Source organism: Mustela erminea, chromosome 5 (assembly GCF_009829155.1).
Source record: "Mustela erminea isolate mMusErm1 chromosome 5, mMusErm1.Pri, whole genome shotgun sequence".
Lineage (NCBI taxonomy): Eukaryota > Metazoa > Chordata > Mammalia > Carnivora > Mustelidae > Mustela > Mustela erminea.
In genome coordinates this window covers 130,097,406-130,113,779 of record NC_045618.1, presented here as the reverse complement: position 1 = coordinate 130,113,779, position 16,374 = coordinate 130,097,406, and the positions used below count along the sequence as shown (strand labels likewise).

The 16,374-nt window shown below is 54.3% G+C and overlaps 2 protein-coding genes across 4 annotated transcripts in view; one reads left to right on the top strand and one right to left on the bottom strand.

Annotated features, from left to right (window-relative positions):
- The window catches only part of POMT2 (protein O-mannosyltransferase 2), a 43,495-nt gene extending 38,376 nt beyond the window's left edge, over positions 1–5,119 (bottom strand). The window contains exon 1 of the mRNA XM_032344827.1: positions 4,644–5,119. Within this exon, the coding sequence (XP_032200718.1) occupies positions 4,644–5,101 (458 nt within the window). The 5' untranslated portion in view covers positions 5,102–5,119. The remainder of the gene's footprint in view (positions 1–4,643) is intronic.
- Positions 5,120–5,297: 178 nt separating this feature from the next.
- GSTZ1 (glutathione S-transferase zeta 1) lies at positions 5,298–14,896 on the top strand. 3 transcript variants are annotated; one of them, XM_032344829.1, is made up of 9 exons: positions 5,298–5,387; positions 8,342–8,393; positions 10,165–10,232; positions 10,719–10,799; positions 11,129–11,254; positions 12,376–12,454; positions 13,008–13,060; positions 13,517–13,566; positions 14,373–14,896. In XM_032344829.1, the coding sequence occupies exons 1-9, from the start codon at positions 5,373–5,375 to the stop codon at positions 14,497–14,499; spliced, it is 651 nt and encodes a 216-aa protein (XP_032200720.1). In that variant the 5' UTR covers positions 5,298–5,372; the 3' UTR covers positions 14,500–14,896. The 3 variants fall into 3 exon arrangements, with proteins under 3 accessions (XP_032200720.1, XP_032200719.1, XP_032200721.1); XM_032344828.1 differs by lacking the exon at positions 5,298–5,387 and adding an exon at positions 7,943–8,052; XM_032344830.1 differs by lacking the exon at positions 5,298–5,387 and adding an exon at positions 8,041–8,192.
- Positions 14,897–16,374: the final 1,478 nt, after the last annotated feature.

Sequence of the window (16,374 nt, the reverse complement as noted above, 5' to 3'; positions counted from 1 at the left end):
CACTCAGCTTGGCAGGGAGTGAGGACAGTGGTATGGTGATGTCAAAGAGAGAAATAACTTGCAAGTGTGTGACCAAACTGATTTGCAGAAAGAGAAATCAGTCTCAGCTCCACCACTTATTGACGGCACAACCTGCCAAAGTCAGTCATCCTCTTTGGATCCCGGTTCTTATCTACACCATGAAAACAACAGAAATATTTGCCATGTCCCCCTCACAGGGAAGCATTAGAACTCAATTCAGAAGACATATGCGGGGGCGCCTGGGTGGCTCAGTGGGTTAATGCCTCTGCCTTCGGCTCAGGTCATGATCCCAGGGTCTTGGGATCGAGCCCCGCATTGGGCTCTCTGCTTAGCTGGGAGCCTGCTTCCTCCTCTCTCTGCCTATCTCTCTGCTTACTTGTGATCTCTCTCTGTCAAATAAATAAATAAAATCTTTAAAAAAAATACATATGTGAAAGAACTCTGTAGACTATAAAGTCCCACACATTTAAATCATCCCAACTGGGCATTATGTAAACTGTCCCAACACTTGTGGTCAGTTTTGAGATCTGTTGGGAAACATGAGATTTTTTACTTCAAAATTTTCCCAAGTAAAACTAGTAGTAACATTCGTATTTCTTCTCAGCTTTTATTGTGTTTGTGTTGGGAGAGACCATCCTCCCTGGTTCTCTCTTGTTGCTACAGACCTTGCAAGGTATGCCAAGGACGTCCTGGCCACTCCTTCCTCGGGCCATTTCTCAGGGTTATGTTTGCAGAAAACAACCTTGAGGGAAGAGTCAGCACCTCCCTCTGGGACAGACAGCATTCTCATTTACAGTTTATTATAAAACAGTGGATTCCTCAAGCTCAGTATTCCTCAGCTCCAATACAACCCGCTGCTTGTGCAGGCAGTCACTCGGACCCCTGGCATCACATGGGACTTTGGGGGCAAGAGGAACGGATGCCCGCATGCCGCTGTGCACCCTGCTTGCTGCGCCCTGAGAAATGAAGTTCTTTGTCTCCGACTCTGTACTTTGCCATCTGCCGGCACCCATAAAACAATGACAGGCTAACTCACGAGTTTGCAAGATGGATAAAACAAAATCCCAGACCCTGACAGTCCATGGTCACAAGCATAGGGTGCTGAGACATAGGTTTCTGTAAGAGAAAGGACAATGAGCTGGGGATGGAATCTGGTAAGTGAATGCCCTCGCCCGAGTGGTGGGCAAGGAAGGTAGTGAGAGTGTCCCACTGTCCTACCTATTAATGAGGCTGAATGGAGAAAGAAACTGTTTGAATGCTGCCTTCGTTACTGCTCACTCTCCTCTGGGAAAAACAAAGAGACGTAATCATGACCATGGGGCAGCAAGCCTAGCAGCCCCAGCCAAAAGGCAATACGGATGTGGCTGCTAAATCAAGGAGTCTCCAAAGTTGACAAAAATGGTGCTAGCAGGAAGGACCTTGCTATTCAACACAGAATTTGGGGCAAAATGAAAACACTGAAAAGTCCTGGGGTGAGCTGTGTGCTCAAGACAAAAGTAAACGTGCCTTGCTTAGTCGCTCACAGCCACTCTCTCCCTCTGTGTCCCATGATCTCTCCGCCTCTACCACAATCTCAGCTGTGTTAAAAGGAGTAAGATGATTAAAGGTGGGGCCAAGGTTTCCCAGTCCCTAAAGGGGACTGAAGGCCACACACATGCATCCTAGGATGCTGGGGAACTCCAGAGAAAAAAGGGACTCAAACTCAGGGCAGGGGTCTACATCTCCAGTTCACTCAATCCCATGAAACGGAGAGGGACAATCTGCTGGACACAGGGTTACCAGAGGTGCTAGGGACTACAGGGAGAGCCCTAGCTGTGTGTACAGGGGCTGAAAGAAAAGAGCCCTTAAGCCCAGGGGCTCACCATAGAAGTACACTGACACACAGAAGTACACTGAAAAGGCGTGCCAAGCTTATGCAGGGGCTAAAGGAAAGAAAAAAGCTCCCTCCCACCACCTGCATCCAGCACTCCACACTCCCCACTGGAGAACAGCATAATCTCTGGATGGCTGCCATTGTAGTTACTGATGCAGGCCTATTAGACACATAAGTTCAAGGGGGGAAAAACACCCAAATTCAACTGATAGGTTTGAGCCAGCTCCTAGTGGGGAAGGGAAGATAAAATGACCTTGTAAGTAGGGCCCTTGTACTACTGTTGTGGCTCCCACTGTGGAATGTATACTGGCAAAGAGGATTATCCCATTCATGGACAGCCATGTGGTCCAGGAGAAATACTATCGATTCCAAGAAGAGAAAGGGAAATCACAACCTTGAACACGTCCTGGCAGTTGGAGCCGAGAGGCCATTCTTCAGGATAACAGCACCATCTGCTGGACGCAGGTACCAAGCACACACTTTTTAAAAGCACGCTATCAACCTACTACTAAGCTTTTACTGAAATTCAGCGCCTAACGGATGAAGGCCTTAGGATTCTTTGGCTTGATATTGCCACCTTGGGGTGAGTCAACTTGGAATATAAGGCTAACAAAAGGCTCAATAAGACTTGATGGTGAAATGGAAGTGATCTAGCTGGCCTGGCCCTAAAGGCATCTTTATAAGAGGAGGCGGGAGCTCTGACTTTGAGAGAAACTATCTTCCATTCCACCACCCAAAGCAAAACCACTAGCTCAGTGGAGACTTGATGCACAGAGGTTTCCTCTCAAGGCTTGTGCCTGGTTGGCGGATAGCGTCCATTGGGCAGCAGCAACCATCCAGTCCCAGTGACAACTCTGGAAGGCCAACTGCAGAAAGGGTTGATGGGTACAATGGGCTCATCACCCTTGCCTTGCACAATATTCCTGAGAAACAGACAAGTTCTATTTTTATTGGCTCTTGGGCTTTTGCCATTAGTCTAGCTTCTGGTGTGCCACCTAGAGGACTATATACTGAGAAATTTAAATTACCCCTCTTTAGAGCCAAGAATTGTGGCAAAACAGTCATGGCTGCCTGTCAGTGGGACAATCTGGATCACTCATATGGACGCCCACAGTGAGGACCAGGATTCTGTTAAGACTGACTGAAATCAAGCTGCAGATCAAGCCTGTACCAAACAGACTGTTACAGATTGTAATCAGGATTCATCAATGCTCCACATGTGGAAACACATCTACCATCATGGACTGGGCACAAAGTAAAGGGCTATAAGTTTCTGAAGCAGAAGCCATCACTGCATTGTGCTGACTTGTGACTCCTGCCAAAAGTTGGCCAATTCATCCTGCAATAAAGGAGGCCACAATGGGGGCATTGGCCCTGCCTGCTCCAAGGAAACTGACTTTAGGACTTTATTAGTCCTAAAGTATTAGGACTTTGTATCCCTCTTCGGGCTATCATTGGCACTTCACTGCTACTGACACTTTTTCAGGTTAACCTGTTGATGATGCTGTTCCAGTCCAACCATCTAACTCCACATATGTTACTGCAGTAATTGAAACTAAACTATGTCATTCCAAACCATCTAAGTCTGACAATAGCATACCTTTTTTTTTTTTTTGCAATGGCCACAAAATAATGAGCCAACAGTCAGTAGAAGTATCTGATGGCATTCCACACTCCTTACCCTCCGAACACATTTGATATTGTTGAGCGCAGAACAATCTTCTCAAAATGATTTCTGACTCTACTTCCCTCACCTCCTCCTGGTTCACACACCTTGGTAAAGCAGTTTCATCACCTAATGCAGTCATCACCAGAAAGGGTTCATCTCCTCTTGGACAGAAGAGGTGGAGGGTTACATAAACCCATATTTTGAACATTTTAGATTCTTCCTGGACCATACCTGGACATGATTTGTCTTTCTTTCCCCCTAACAACTGCTGATCAGCAGGGTGGAGGAGGGAGGGAAGATTCAAACTTAATCCAGTATGTTGATATTCATGCTGCCTCCTACCCTGTGAGTAATGAGTCCTTTGTCTCTGACCCAGGAGTCTCATGTCTTCTGCCAGCATTCATGAAACAATAACAAACGAATTTATTCACTTCCAAGTAGGATAGCCCAGGTAGTTTGTTAGCTGGCTTGCTTTTTGGTCAAGGAGTTCCATTTTTAACATCCCCTACACTAACCTTCTAGTCAGGGATACCAACAAAACATGTTATCACTTGTTGGCTAAACAAATTAACCATTTTCAGATTGCGCAAAACTTTTCCTCCTTCTAGCTGGAGACTTTTTACTCTTATCTCATAAAATCTAAGTCCTACAAAATAAAATCTTTAAGAAAACAAGTCTCTCCTCACAAGGAGAGACCCCTGCCACCATCTCTGGACACACAAATTGTCCCTGCTCCCAAGGATGATTTTCACCTCCCTTGATGCCTGGAAATCCTGCAGATTAGGAACTCAGGCCTTAGGAAATTCTGTACTAAGAATTTCCAGTTCTCCTTGGAAGGTCAAAGACACAGTCTGAGACTCCTCGGATCCTAAGGAATCCCACTGCCACCCACGGGAGCAGAAATGACTCCTCTCACATACACTGCACCTGGCCAAAGCAACCTCCCGCAACCTGTTTCTCCTGCGCAGCCCCGCCCCTCCCCCTGTGATTCCCGCCCCCTCCGTGCCCCCGGGCCAATCAGAGGGTGCATCGTTCCCACCCCGTTGCCACGGGATCCGCCGAGTCCCTTCTGTCACTCACCAGATGTGCGGCGGCTCGTCCAGACGGTGGAAGCGGGTGGCGAAGGACAGCAGCGTCACCAGGGCCAGCAGGGCCCACCGGCCGGCTGCCTCGAAGCGCCGCGAGCCCCGAGCAGGCCGTTTGGGGCTCCGCGCTGCAGGCTGGGCAGCCACGTCCGGGCCCACAGCCCTAGTGACCTGGGGCCCACAGCGGCCCCGCCGGGGACGCAGCTCGGACCCTGCGGGGCCTCCGCCCACCGCCGGCGGCATCCTGCCCCTCCTCAGGATCGCCCTCCGGCTGGCCGAAACGCTCGATCTTGCGAGCCGCCCCGCCAAGAACTCACCCAGGGGCACCTCGGGGTGCCCTGGGAAATGTAGTTCCCTGCGCCGGCAGCGGGCGCCGGGGCCCCGGCCTCTGGGCTGCGCGGGGAGCGCGGTCGCCGTCCGGGCCGCTAGGAGGCGGCTGGTGGCGCAGAGCATGACGGATGGCCCGGGCCCGGCGGGCCGGCCGGGGAGGAAACGGGCTCAAGGAACTGCAACTCCCAGCAGCGCCGGGAGGGGGGGCGTGGCGGCAGGGCGGGGCGACCCAGACGGGACCGAAAAGATCATTCTAGCCCAACCCCTCGCTTTACCACGACGGAAGCGCTGGTTCTGACGTGTCGGGGCCTCACTGGGCCTCGGTGCGGGACGAGTAGGAGAGTCCCAGGCGCGAAGTCTCCCGGCCTGGAAGAAGGGTGGCCGGAGGTGCGAGATGCAAGCGGGGAAGGTCTGTTCCACACATCCGGGGATAGGGGCGCCACTGAGAATGAGAAACCCTGTGGGGCGGGGGTCAAAAGGTGCGCCGCTCGCCCCCTTCCTACGGCTTCCACAACGCACAACTCCCGGCATGCAGAGCGCCTCGCGGGCTCTGTTCTGCGCCTGCGCGCTGCCCGCTTCCCGCTGCTCGCTGGGGCTTGTAGTCCGGGGAGGTTGGGGCTGCAGGCGGCTTACGCTCCTGGAGTGTGCGGGGCGCTGTGGAGTCGCTGTACTCTCGCGCTTCACCTGTCTCTCACTGTCCCTTCTGCCGGGCTTTCCAGACGTCGTCCCTTGCCTCCCTCTTCCTTATATCCCGCGTGCTGTTCCTTACCAGTCGGCCCGACGGGTTCTAACTGTTAGCGTAGGGCCTTCCCGGGTGGTTTGCACTTGGAGAGAGCTCTTGGGGTTGGGTGGTGGGGAGGCACTAGCACTTAAAGTCCTCTCCATCTCCTGGGGAGTTTTCCCTGGGGTCATCTTTGGGGGAAGGGACCCAAGAATCTGCATGCTTAATAAGCGCCTCCATGAGCGTTTTGAAGTCTTATTCAAGTTTGAGAACCACCAAGGAAGATGGCAGGCCACACCAGATGGAATTAGCATCATCTTAATAATGCATAGCTCTCCCACTCCCAAATGGGATTTTAGGAGGCTTTCTCTCAAAACGAGGCGTGAGAAACGGTTTTAAAATAAAATCTGCTAGAGTGGTCAGAATCCATATTTGAATTGGAAATGAGGTTCCTCCAGGAGTGGTAATGAGACGAATATTTTACTTGGGCTTTAAAACAAGTGCAAGAAGGAACGCGGGACAGTTGATATAGTTATCACTGGTAAGAGGAAGAGCAGAAGGTGCTCTCCATTATAAATCCTGATGGTCCATAAGCAGGTAACTGGAGAGCAGTGGCATTCACAGTGACTCTGTGGTCACCCTCAGTACAGGTCAAGATGGAACATTTATTAATTCGGTAAGGCATTTCTCCAGGGATTCCAAGCTAATGTCTCAGGCTCTCCAGTGGTCCCATCCCTAACCAGCAGTCCCGGCCAGATGGCCCCAAGGGCCCTTCCAGCCTGATCAGACAAGGACAGGGATGTACCTTGGAGTAGGGTACCTCTAATTTTGGCCTCCTAACTCCTCCCCTTATAAAGACACCTGCTGTCTATCACCTGCTCTCCGAACCAGGACCGTCTTTACTTTCCCTACAAAAGTGTCTCCAGTACAGGCTGGAACTTCCAGACCTGGAAACCAACCTGGGAGGGCCTAGGTTCCCGCAGTGCCCTTGCCCACCTAGAAGATGAATTGGTAGTTCAGGGATGGTAAGGCAGGGTCACAGAGCAGTTTGATGTGCTGAGGGGTGCGGAAGGCAGAGGGAACTTGAGTGAAATATCTGTAGTCAGAGGGATGGTAGACAGGGGTGATCTAGAAGTTCTGCTGTGTTCTCTCTCCTTAATCATATGGATACACCTATGTCTTCCCAAAGATGCATGAGAGCTAATTACTGATAGCTCCATCCTGGGCCCTGCTTTGAAATGCTGATCACTCAAGAAGCACCGGGAAGTTTAATAAACTTCTCTTAAACTTCAGATCAGAGATCACGCACTCAGCCTCCTCCAGTGCCTCAAGGTAACAAAAATGAAAGAAGAGGGCCAGGTAGGGCACAGGGCAGATCAGAGAGGGCATGCCATGACTGAAAGAGGCTGTTAATTGTCTCCTATCAGTTGTTGTTACTCAGGAACCCAAGACCACTGTCTCTGCCTTCATAAGAAAAAACAAATAGGATTTGTATATGAAACATCCTGATTTGTTAATGTTGGCAACCAACTGAAACATTTTTTTAAAAAATATTTTATTTATTTATTTGACAGATCACAAGTAGGCAGAGAGGCAGGTAGAGCAAGAAAGAGGAGGAAGCAGGCTCCCCGCTGAGCAGAGAGCCCAATGCAGGGCTTGATCCCAGGACCCTGAGATCATGACCTGAGCCTAAGGCCAAGGCTTTAACCCGCTGAGCCATCCAGGCACCCCCAACTGAAACATTTTTAAGTACATGTACACCACACAGAACCCTGTGGGCTGTCCTCTTGTGACCTTGGCTTTGGAGTCAGTGGGCATATCCCCTCAGCTATTTTTATGAGATCAGCCGAGAACCTGGAGGGCTGGTGGGTGGTGAGTTGAAAGAGAGGGTCACCAAAGCGTCAAAAAACTAGAATTCCTGGTCTTTCTGTCACTGCTGGAAGGAATTCAGCTATCATTTTAAGGCAACCCTTTGTTTTACGGATGAGGGAGAAAAGACTAGGGAATAAGGAGGCAGGGACCTGCCCAAGGTCATGCAGAGTGCATTCCTGCCTTGGGATCAGACCCCAGGTACACCAGCTCTCAGCCCAGAGCACCACGTGGACTGCTGCTTCCAAACCAGGACACCAAACCGGGTTTCACCAGGAACAGAAAAAGCTTCCCACAGGTTGGAAAGAGTCGCCCTTTCTGACCACAGTCAAAGTTTCCCTGAAGCCTGTCTCACCCAGCTTCCCATTGGCTCATGGGATCCCACCCCCTTCAGGGTTCCTCCCCCTGCTCTGCAAGTTCTGGGAGAGGGGCCATTCCCTGGGAGGCCAAGGGTCACCACAACACCATGACCGAGTCTAGCAAGGTAAGGAGGGCACTTGCAGGCTGACTGCCCCTTTGGGGGCCCCTTGGACTTCAGGGATGCATGACTGGACAGTTTGGAGCTGAGGGACCCCCCCATAACTTCCAAGGCCTCTGACCCAGAGAGCTCTGAGTCTTCCTGGGGTGCAGAAGGAGGCCTGGGGGGATGGGAAGAAACCGCTGGCTGGGAGCCCCCTGGCTGAGGGCTGTTGCCACCCCAGTGTGCCCTAGGGGCAAAGAACCCCACGAGCATGGGTTAACATGCATCCTATCCTTATTCTGTCTCTCCTCAGCCCATCCTCTACTCCTATTTCCGGAGCTCCTGCTCATGGAGAGTTCGAATCGGTAAGAGCCCAGCCTCCAAGAACCTTGGTGGGAGGCGATGGGGGTAGAGAGAGCCCTGAGTGAAAAGCTGGCGGGGAACAGAGGGCTGTTCTGTCAGGGCACCTCCGCCTAGGAAGTCCAACAGGAGGAGAGTGGGGGTAGCAGGAAGGGTGGGTTGTTGCTTCCCTCTCCCACACTGCTTTCTGGAGCCACTTAGCAACCACGCTTAAAGCAGGTTCACAAAACCCAGAGGTGCTTGGTAACTGGCAGGGAACAGCTGGCCTTCCTCAGTTCTTATCTCATTTCATCTGGCACATTAAACAACTGGCCTGTGTCAACCCCAGAGGCTTCATGGAAGCGGAACTTGGGGCCCTCCGGTGTCGTCCCAGCTTGACCCTGCCCTCCCTCAGCTTAACACAGCCCTTGGCAAAGATCATAGGCATCGCTCATACTGGGGGAAAACTGTGCTGAGTGTTTTTATGAACATGATTCCTAGGGTGTCAGCGGCACCCTAGGAGGGAGGCATCATTATTGTGCCCATCGTACTGGTGAGGAAACTGAGGCACGAGGACCTTAAATAACTTGCCCAAGGCTGTGTAAGTAGCTGGAGGCTGAGATGGAATTCAAACAGGTGGTCTGACTCCAGAGTCCATGTTTTTAACTCCTGCACCATGCTGCCTGGCAGATGAGGAGACAAAGGCAAAGAGGCTCATTAACTCAGCAAGCTCCTTGTCCCGCACAGCTAGCAAACATGATGCAATCGGAATGCGAGCAGTCTGTCTCCGGGAGTCTGGCCCTCACCGGGCAGCCATCCACCGTGACCCTCCCCCACCCCACCGTCACTTGGTGTCTGCTGGAATCAGTAGGCAAGAGCACTGGGGGGCCAGAGGACACATTTCTCCCAAGAAGATATCTCCCCTGTGCCCAGAGCCTCCACCCTAGCTGGCCAGATGCGAGCCACAGGAGTGCTGTCTCTGCAGGGCTGCCGTGGCTCCCGCCACTTGTCCACAGTGGGGCTGACCAGCGCAGAGGAGGAGCCCCATGTCTCCCAGGCTCTCTTCACACTGCGACACGTCTCTGCGTCTTCCCCTCACTCCTCGGAGACCATCATTCCCATGTTTCAGTGCATGTCTGCACGTGTACACACACACACAGTCTTCACTCGGTTGACTTGCTAAGGAAAAGGATCGAAGGGCACAGAGAGGAAATCTGGTCACTGGGAGTCACAGCAGATGCCATGAGACCACCACAAAGCCCCCAAAGCTCTGCTTGGAGTCAGTAGTCAACAAGTCTGAGGACAGAGAAAACGGATGAGAAAGGGATCCTTCTCTGGCGGGTGTCACCTCCCCTCCCCCCGTGTGCGCGCTTTGGAGTCACCTGAGCCCCTTTCCTTGTTTCTTGGATGCCTTCCTGAGACAGTAATTGCACGTCTCCGGCAAACAAGTACTGTTCCAGGACCTGGAGGGGGCAGAGGTAATGAGGACACCTCCCTGCTGCCCTCCAGGAGCTCCCGGGCTGCCCGGGCACATACCTGGACAGCACCGCCCAGGGACACGGGGACGCCGTTGGGGAGTGGAGAGTACGGCTCTGAGAGTTCGGGGGCAAGAGAGGCAGAGCATCAGAGACCTGGGGCAGGGGAACAGGTGGTGACCTGGGAAGCTAGAGAGACAGGGGAGGCCAAGTTGGGCCTTGATCACCTAGCAGCGTGGAGAAAGAAGCCTCCCTCGGCAGCCTCACGGAGCTCTTGGAAGTGGAGCCAGAAGCTGTCCCCTGACTCTGCTGTCTCTCGTAGCTCTGGCCTTGAAAAGCATCGACTATGAGACCATACCTGTCAACCTCATAAAGGATCAGGGACAGCAGGTGAGGAGGCTGCCCCCAGGCCACCATGTGGGAGTTAGAAGTCTTGGAGAGGGACCCAGCAGATTTCTGCCCCCCAAGAGGTGAACCTGCTGGTTCTCCCTGGTGGGACTGGGGGTTGGGGGGTGGATAGGCTGTGCAGCTCAAGGAGCCATGGGAAAGGGCCCAGGTTCCAGGCCCCATGCCATGGCCTGGTCTCTCAGTGCCTGACCCCAGGTGAGTGGGTCCTTGCCCCATGCTGGGACCCCGGACGTGCCCTAATGACCCCAGTGTGAGGTACAGGGAAAAACACATAGCTGGGCCATTGGGGTGAATCCTGGAGCTCAGCAGCCACTGGTTTTGGGGATATGGCCTGGGTCCCCCAGGCATCTCTCTGGAGCCAGGACCTTCCCCAGGAGAGGAAGGTGCAGGGGGACTGCAGGCCTCAGGTCTTCCTGCTGGCCTGGTTCTGCTCTGGACAACTGGGTCATCAGGTCCTTGTCTCCACAGTTCTCTGAAGAATTCCAGGCACTGAATCCCATGAAGCAGGTGCCGGCCCTGAAGATCGATGGTATCACCATAAGTCAGTCTGTGAGTGCAGGGCCTGGAGGCCCCTGGCAAGAGCCTGAACAAGAGGTCCTCCCAGCTCTGGTTTGCGTGGCCAAGCTCCTAGCCCATAGCAGGGGCATGATAAGTTCTTGTCAGAGGGAGGAGGGTTGCCTGGTTGTTCAGGGAAGAGAAGGGAGACTTGAGCCTATGGGGAGACAAGTTCTGCAGGACGGGGGTCCAAAAAGAGCTCCTTCCTGGGGAATTTGGGCTTCACGGGCTCCAGCTGAGGTCAAGGAGGAGCTTGCTAGCCCTGTCACTTTGGTCCAGGGTCCACATGCCCTCCCCATGCCTCACTGCTCCCCTCCAAACAGCTGGCCATCATCGAGTTCCTGGAGGAAACTCGGCCCACTCCACGCCTCCTGCCGAAAGACCCGAAGAAGAGGGCCCAGGTTCGCATGATTTCGGACACCATCGCCAGCGGCATCCAGCCCCTGCAGGTGCGGCTCTGGACTGCACCCCTGCACGCCTCTTGCATGCCTCCCCTCACACACTTTTACCTTTAGACGCGTGCCGATCGCGAGGTGCCACAGTGGGGAACCCAGCTTGGGAGTGAGGGTGGCAGGAGGTCCGGAGGGATTCTCAGGGGCTCAGACCTAGCTCATATGGCAGAGGGGCACGGGATCCCAGAAATCAGCTGCCATGCTGGGTTCCCAGCTACATTCTGAGAAGTCCCAGGTTTCCCCTGGACTCATCCAGGGGTGCTCAAGGAGGGGGAGGGGCCGTGTGGCAGGGGTGAGGCTGAGCAGCACAGGCCCATTCCCCGCCTTTAACCAGAAGAGCCTCCCTCTCATCTCTTCTGTATTCTAGATTGGGGTCCTCAAAAAATTTTATTTTTTAACATTTTCAGTGGTAAAAAAGATAAACAAGTATTCAAGCAATTCATCTGTGTTAACTCCTGACTTTGCAAATCAGGAGATGGCCCCAGAAAGGTAGAGAGAGTTTGCAGAGTCATTCAGCTAAGTGTGGCAGAGCAAGCCCCAGATCCCAGGACCCCAGACCGTGCACCGAGCCTCCATCCCCAAGTTACCTTGTCTTGTTTAACAAGGGACGTTGGGGCAGACAGACGCCCCATTCTACAGATGAGGAAGCCGAAGTTCAAGTAAAATGGCTCCAGGGCTGTAAAGATGGAACCAGAGCCCAGATCTCCTGCAAGCCAGTCCTGTGCTCCTTCGTCCCAGCCCCGCCCCCGTGCCGCACCCCGCTCCCCTCACAAGGAGCTGTGTAAGGGAGACGCTTTGTGTGCCGAGGAGATGGGCCTCAGGTCATGGCCACACACTTCAGTGCCACGACAGCACCCTGTGCCCCCACCTTGCACGTCTCTGCCAGGGCCACAAGCTGCCAGACCACAGGGGCCACTCGAGCAACCTGAGAAGGCAGTTGCTGGAATCCCTCACTCCCTCCCAGTGCCCCGATAGGGAGAAGGGGCTCATGGAGCCCAGGAGAAGACAGGTGGAGAGCCAGGGGCGGGTGGGAACCAAGCTGCCCTGAGGGGACTTGGCTGGGGGTCAGGCCCCACCTGGCTTCTAAAGCCAGTCACCGATTATCCTTGGTTGCGTAGAACCTGTCTGTCCTAAAGCAAGTGGGACAGGAGAACCAGCTGGCCTGGGCCCAGAAGGTCATCCACACTGGCTTTAACGGTGAGTCCTTCTTCCTGCAAGCCACCCTATGGCCACTCCAAAATGACCCTTGTGCCTAGGGCCCTGGGCATCTGACACAGCCTCCCCGGCTCTTTGCCCTTGACAATGGCATGGCTGAGGGGAGGGGTGCGGGGCTGAGGAGGTAGTAGGGCTGGGTGGTATCCACACCTGGCCTCCATCTCGGGCACTTCTGGGAACCTCAGCCACTGAGACCCACAACCCCTTGGATCTGGCGGTCCATGCTCTGCCTCACTGCCCACTCCAGCCAGGAGATGAAGGCCAGCAACATGCCGGCATAACCGTGTGAGAGGTCCTCCCTTGGCCAGTGGCCGGCCTTGTCCCTTCTCGGGGAAGGAATGGCAGCTGGACTTGAGGAACCCAGGGAAACATTATCTGTCCCCTCGTCCCCATGAACTCTGTCCAGATCTGGTTGGCCTATTCCTTCGGTCACGTGCCCCGGCCAGTCCCTCAGAGAACTGCCCATTTCAAAACTCTGGGGGGCCAAGGTCCATTCTGGGCCCAGAGTAAGATTCTTCACGTGTCCTCCCCACAGCTCTGGAGCAGATCCTGCGGAGCACAGCGGGAAAGTACTGTGTGGGAGACGAGGTAAGCCCTCCCCAGGCCTTCCCGCAGCAGCCCCCCTTCCACCCCCACCCCCAGCGTCGGTGCAGGCCGGAGAGTTTCCTGAGGAGGCATGGGGATGCGGAGAGGGACCAAGATCCGAATTCTGGTTCCAGGGCCCCCTCCCTCATCCTGAGGTGTCTCTTCCCTGCTAGGAGCCCTCCATAAGTGCCCTGATGGGGGTTTTTAACAAGCACGAGAAGATCCACTGAGACAATCCAAGCCTCTCTGGCCACCCGCAGACTTGGCCGTCAGGACAGCTGGAGCCTGGCCTGGGAGAAGCATGGCAGCTCTAGGCACAAACCCAGACAGGCCTGTGAGGGGAAGGGGAGAGAGTTGGGGCAGTGGGGATGGGGCGGAAGAGCCAGAAGCAGACAGGAATGTCAGGGGCTGTGAGTCCGGGCCATGCATCCGGATGCAAACCCCCCAACCCTCTTGCAGGTGTCCATGGCTGATCTCTGCTTAGTGCCTCAGGTGGCAAACGCTGAAAGGTAAGAGAGAGCCCCGCCTGCCTCCCTCTCACCTGGTCCCTGCCCTCCAAATGTCCCACCTCCTCTCACGGTCAGGCCCCAGCTACAGCTACTGGGGAAGCCTCTAACACAGAGACTCTCCTAAACTGGCCAAGGAGCCCCCTGTGCCAGGCCTTCCCAGCTCCTGTGGCCTGGAAGAGCCCGGCGGAAGAAGTCAGTGCAGTGTCCCCCACCACGCCCATCACCATCCCTCCAATCCTGTCTAGCCTCTGCCCCTAAGCCGCGGTGGCTTGCCCAGTAGACACCCCTAGAAGCCGCCACCCCAAGAGCCTGCTCCCCCTGAGGTGCTGTGTCCGTGCCTGGCAGGGAGCTCTCTTCTGCTCCTCCCATCAGCCCTTCAGTGAGGCAGGAGAGAGTACCTCCCTGGAAGGCATCTAGAAGAGTACCTCTCCGTTTGGGACATGGTGATGTTCCTACCCACGCAGTGCCCCTGAGAAGCTTCTGACATGGGTGGGGCGGTTATCTGTGCATGTAAATTATGAGCACTGTGCCCTACACATAGTAGGTTCTCGGTGAATAGCCATTGCTTGTAATAGGAACAGTAGCAATAGGAATGCTAGACCATCCTGCATGAGACCTGCCCATCCCCAGAGCCACCTGTGAATAAGACTCCCACGTGGCCGGGCAACTTCCTGGTCCTCCCGTCGTCAGACCCCGGGGCCTCATCCAGCTGCCCCTGTGCCTCCCTCACTGCTCAAAGGACAGTCTCCATGTGCCCTGGCAGACCCAGTGTCGAAATGGTGTTAGACGGTGTTTCTCTGCCACAGGTTCAAGGTGGATCTCACTCCCTACCCGACCATCAGCCGCATCAACAAGACGCTGCTGGCTTTGGAGGCTTTCCAGGTGTCTCACCCCTGCCGGCAGCCAGACACACCCGCGGAGCTGAGGGCCTAGCTCTCCAACTGTGCCCCATGGGTGAGGGGGCAGGAGAGGTGCAGGAGCAGAAGCCGGGGTTGCTGAACAGACCTGGAAACAAGAGAGCCCTAACTGGAGAAGCAGGAGACCTGAACTCCTTGAACTTGGACTCTAGCCCTGGATCCACCTTCCTACTGTACCTCTTTGCACCTCAGTCCCCTCCTCTGTCCAGTGCAGGGAGTGCCGGGAGGGAGGCAGGAACATCACCAGTCATCTGCGTCATGGGCAATCGTGAAGGTGAGGGGAGAAAGTAGCCTAAGGTGCTTGGTGGGTGCGCCAGAGAGACGTAAGGGAGCCTGCGCGCTTCTTCCCATCCCCACAGTTGTACCGGACTCCAGAGAATGCCCACTGTGAAATTTGATGATTAAACGGAAGCCCAGGGGCGCCTGGGTGGCTCAGTGGGTTGAGCCGCTGCCTTCGGCTCAGGTCATGGTCTCGGGGTCCTGGGATCGAGTCCCGCATCGGGCTCTCTGCTCAGCAGGGAGCCTGCTTCCTCCTCTCTCTCTCTCTCTCTGCCTCTCTGCCTACTTGTGATCTCTCTCTGTCAAATAAATAAAATAAAATCTTTAAAAAAAAATAAAAAATAAAAATAAAAAAATAAACGGAAGCCCAGGCCTCCACATTATTCAGTTAAGGCTGAGCTACATTCCAGAAGGTGAACATTCTTCCTGGCTGGAAGTCCCTGGCATTTGGGCTGGGAGAGGGAAAGAAGTCCAAAAGCCTGCCAGAGAGAATCAGACCAGATCCGGAAGAGAGCAGCTAGAAGCAGCAGGAAAGAAAGCATTCTGTGACCAGCTGAGTTCCTGGGGCTAGAATAGTACCAGTAAGTGGTCCACTGGGGCACGGAGTGGGAAGCGGGGCCTCTCAACCCACTCCCAGACCGTCAGGGGCCGCATTCTCCAGACCAGTCCTGGAAGTGGGCACTTGGAATAAATCGTCCTGCAGGGCCCTGGGAACCGGAGGCAGGCTCCTCCTTGGGCAGCGTGACCCGCCACCACCCAGGCAGGCTCCAGACCCCACCCGGCTAGCAGCTTACCGTGAGGTCCCTTCTGGAAGTGGAACAAGATGAGTTTTACGTCCTGTACCTGGGACTTCATTTCCCCTGCAGGGCTAAGGCTTGAACAGTGAATTCAGGTAGACGTGTCCGGTTCAGAAGGAAGCCACCGCTCTCAGCCACGAGTCCCTTTTCCTCAGTCTGCATCTCAGGGCACCTAGTTTCTCCCATCCTCCTGGGTTCCTTTGTGGCCTTTCTTTCCTGAACCTGGTTTCCAGGCTTTAGAGTGACCCAAATGGGCCACTCTTGTTCCCGACATGCATTGGTTCTGGCAGAGCCAGAAAAAAAGCCCAGCGCAGTACGTGAGACACCACAATGACAAAGGGAGACTCGGTGGCTCCACTGGGCCTGCACCATCGTTCCCTCAGCTTACTCCAGACTTGCCACACTGGGCAAAGCTCCCACATGGGCTTTTGCTGGGAAACTTGGGCTCAAGAGACTAATCTCTTCAGCCCAGGGGTCAGGATTTGCACCTGATTTGGACATTTGCAGTTGAAGGGGATTAAAGTCCCCATAGATTTTTTTTTTTAATTTTTTAAATTCATTTTCAGCGTAACAGTATTGTTTTTGCACCACACCCAGTGCTCCATGCAATCGTGCCCTCTCCAATACCCACCATCTGGTTCCCCCAACCTCCCACTCCCCGCCCCTTCAGAACCATGAGAGACTATGGACCCATAGATTTTTAAAGACACCAGCTTGCCGTGACCCTTCCCTGGTGACTTCCCCGCCTGGGAGCTGGGATGTGTGACCTTGTGACTGGGAATGTGGCCCACAGGGCCCTTGCTCTTCTTGAACTC

Bases quoted from the DNA above. Each gene is read 5' to 3' on its own strand.
- GSTZ1 (XM_032344828.1), top strand. The intron at 12,455-13,007 runs GTGAGTCCTTCT...TCCTCCCCACAG, and splicing joins CATCCACACTGGCTTTAACG to CTCTGGAGCAGATCCTGCGG. The intron at 13,567-14,372 runs GTAAGAGAGAGC...TCTCTGCCACAG, and splicing joins CAGGTGGCAAACGCTGAAAG to GTTCAAGGTGGATCTCACTC.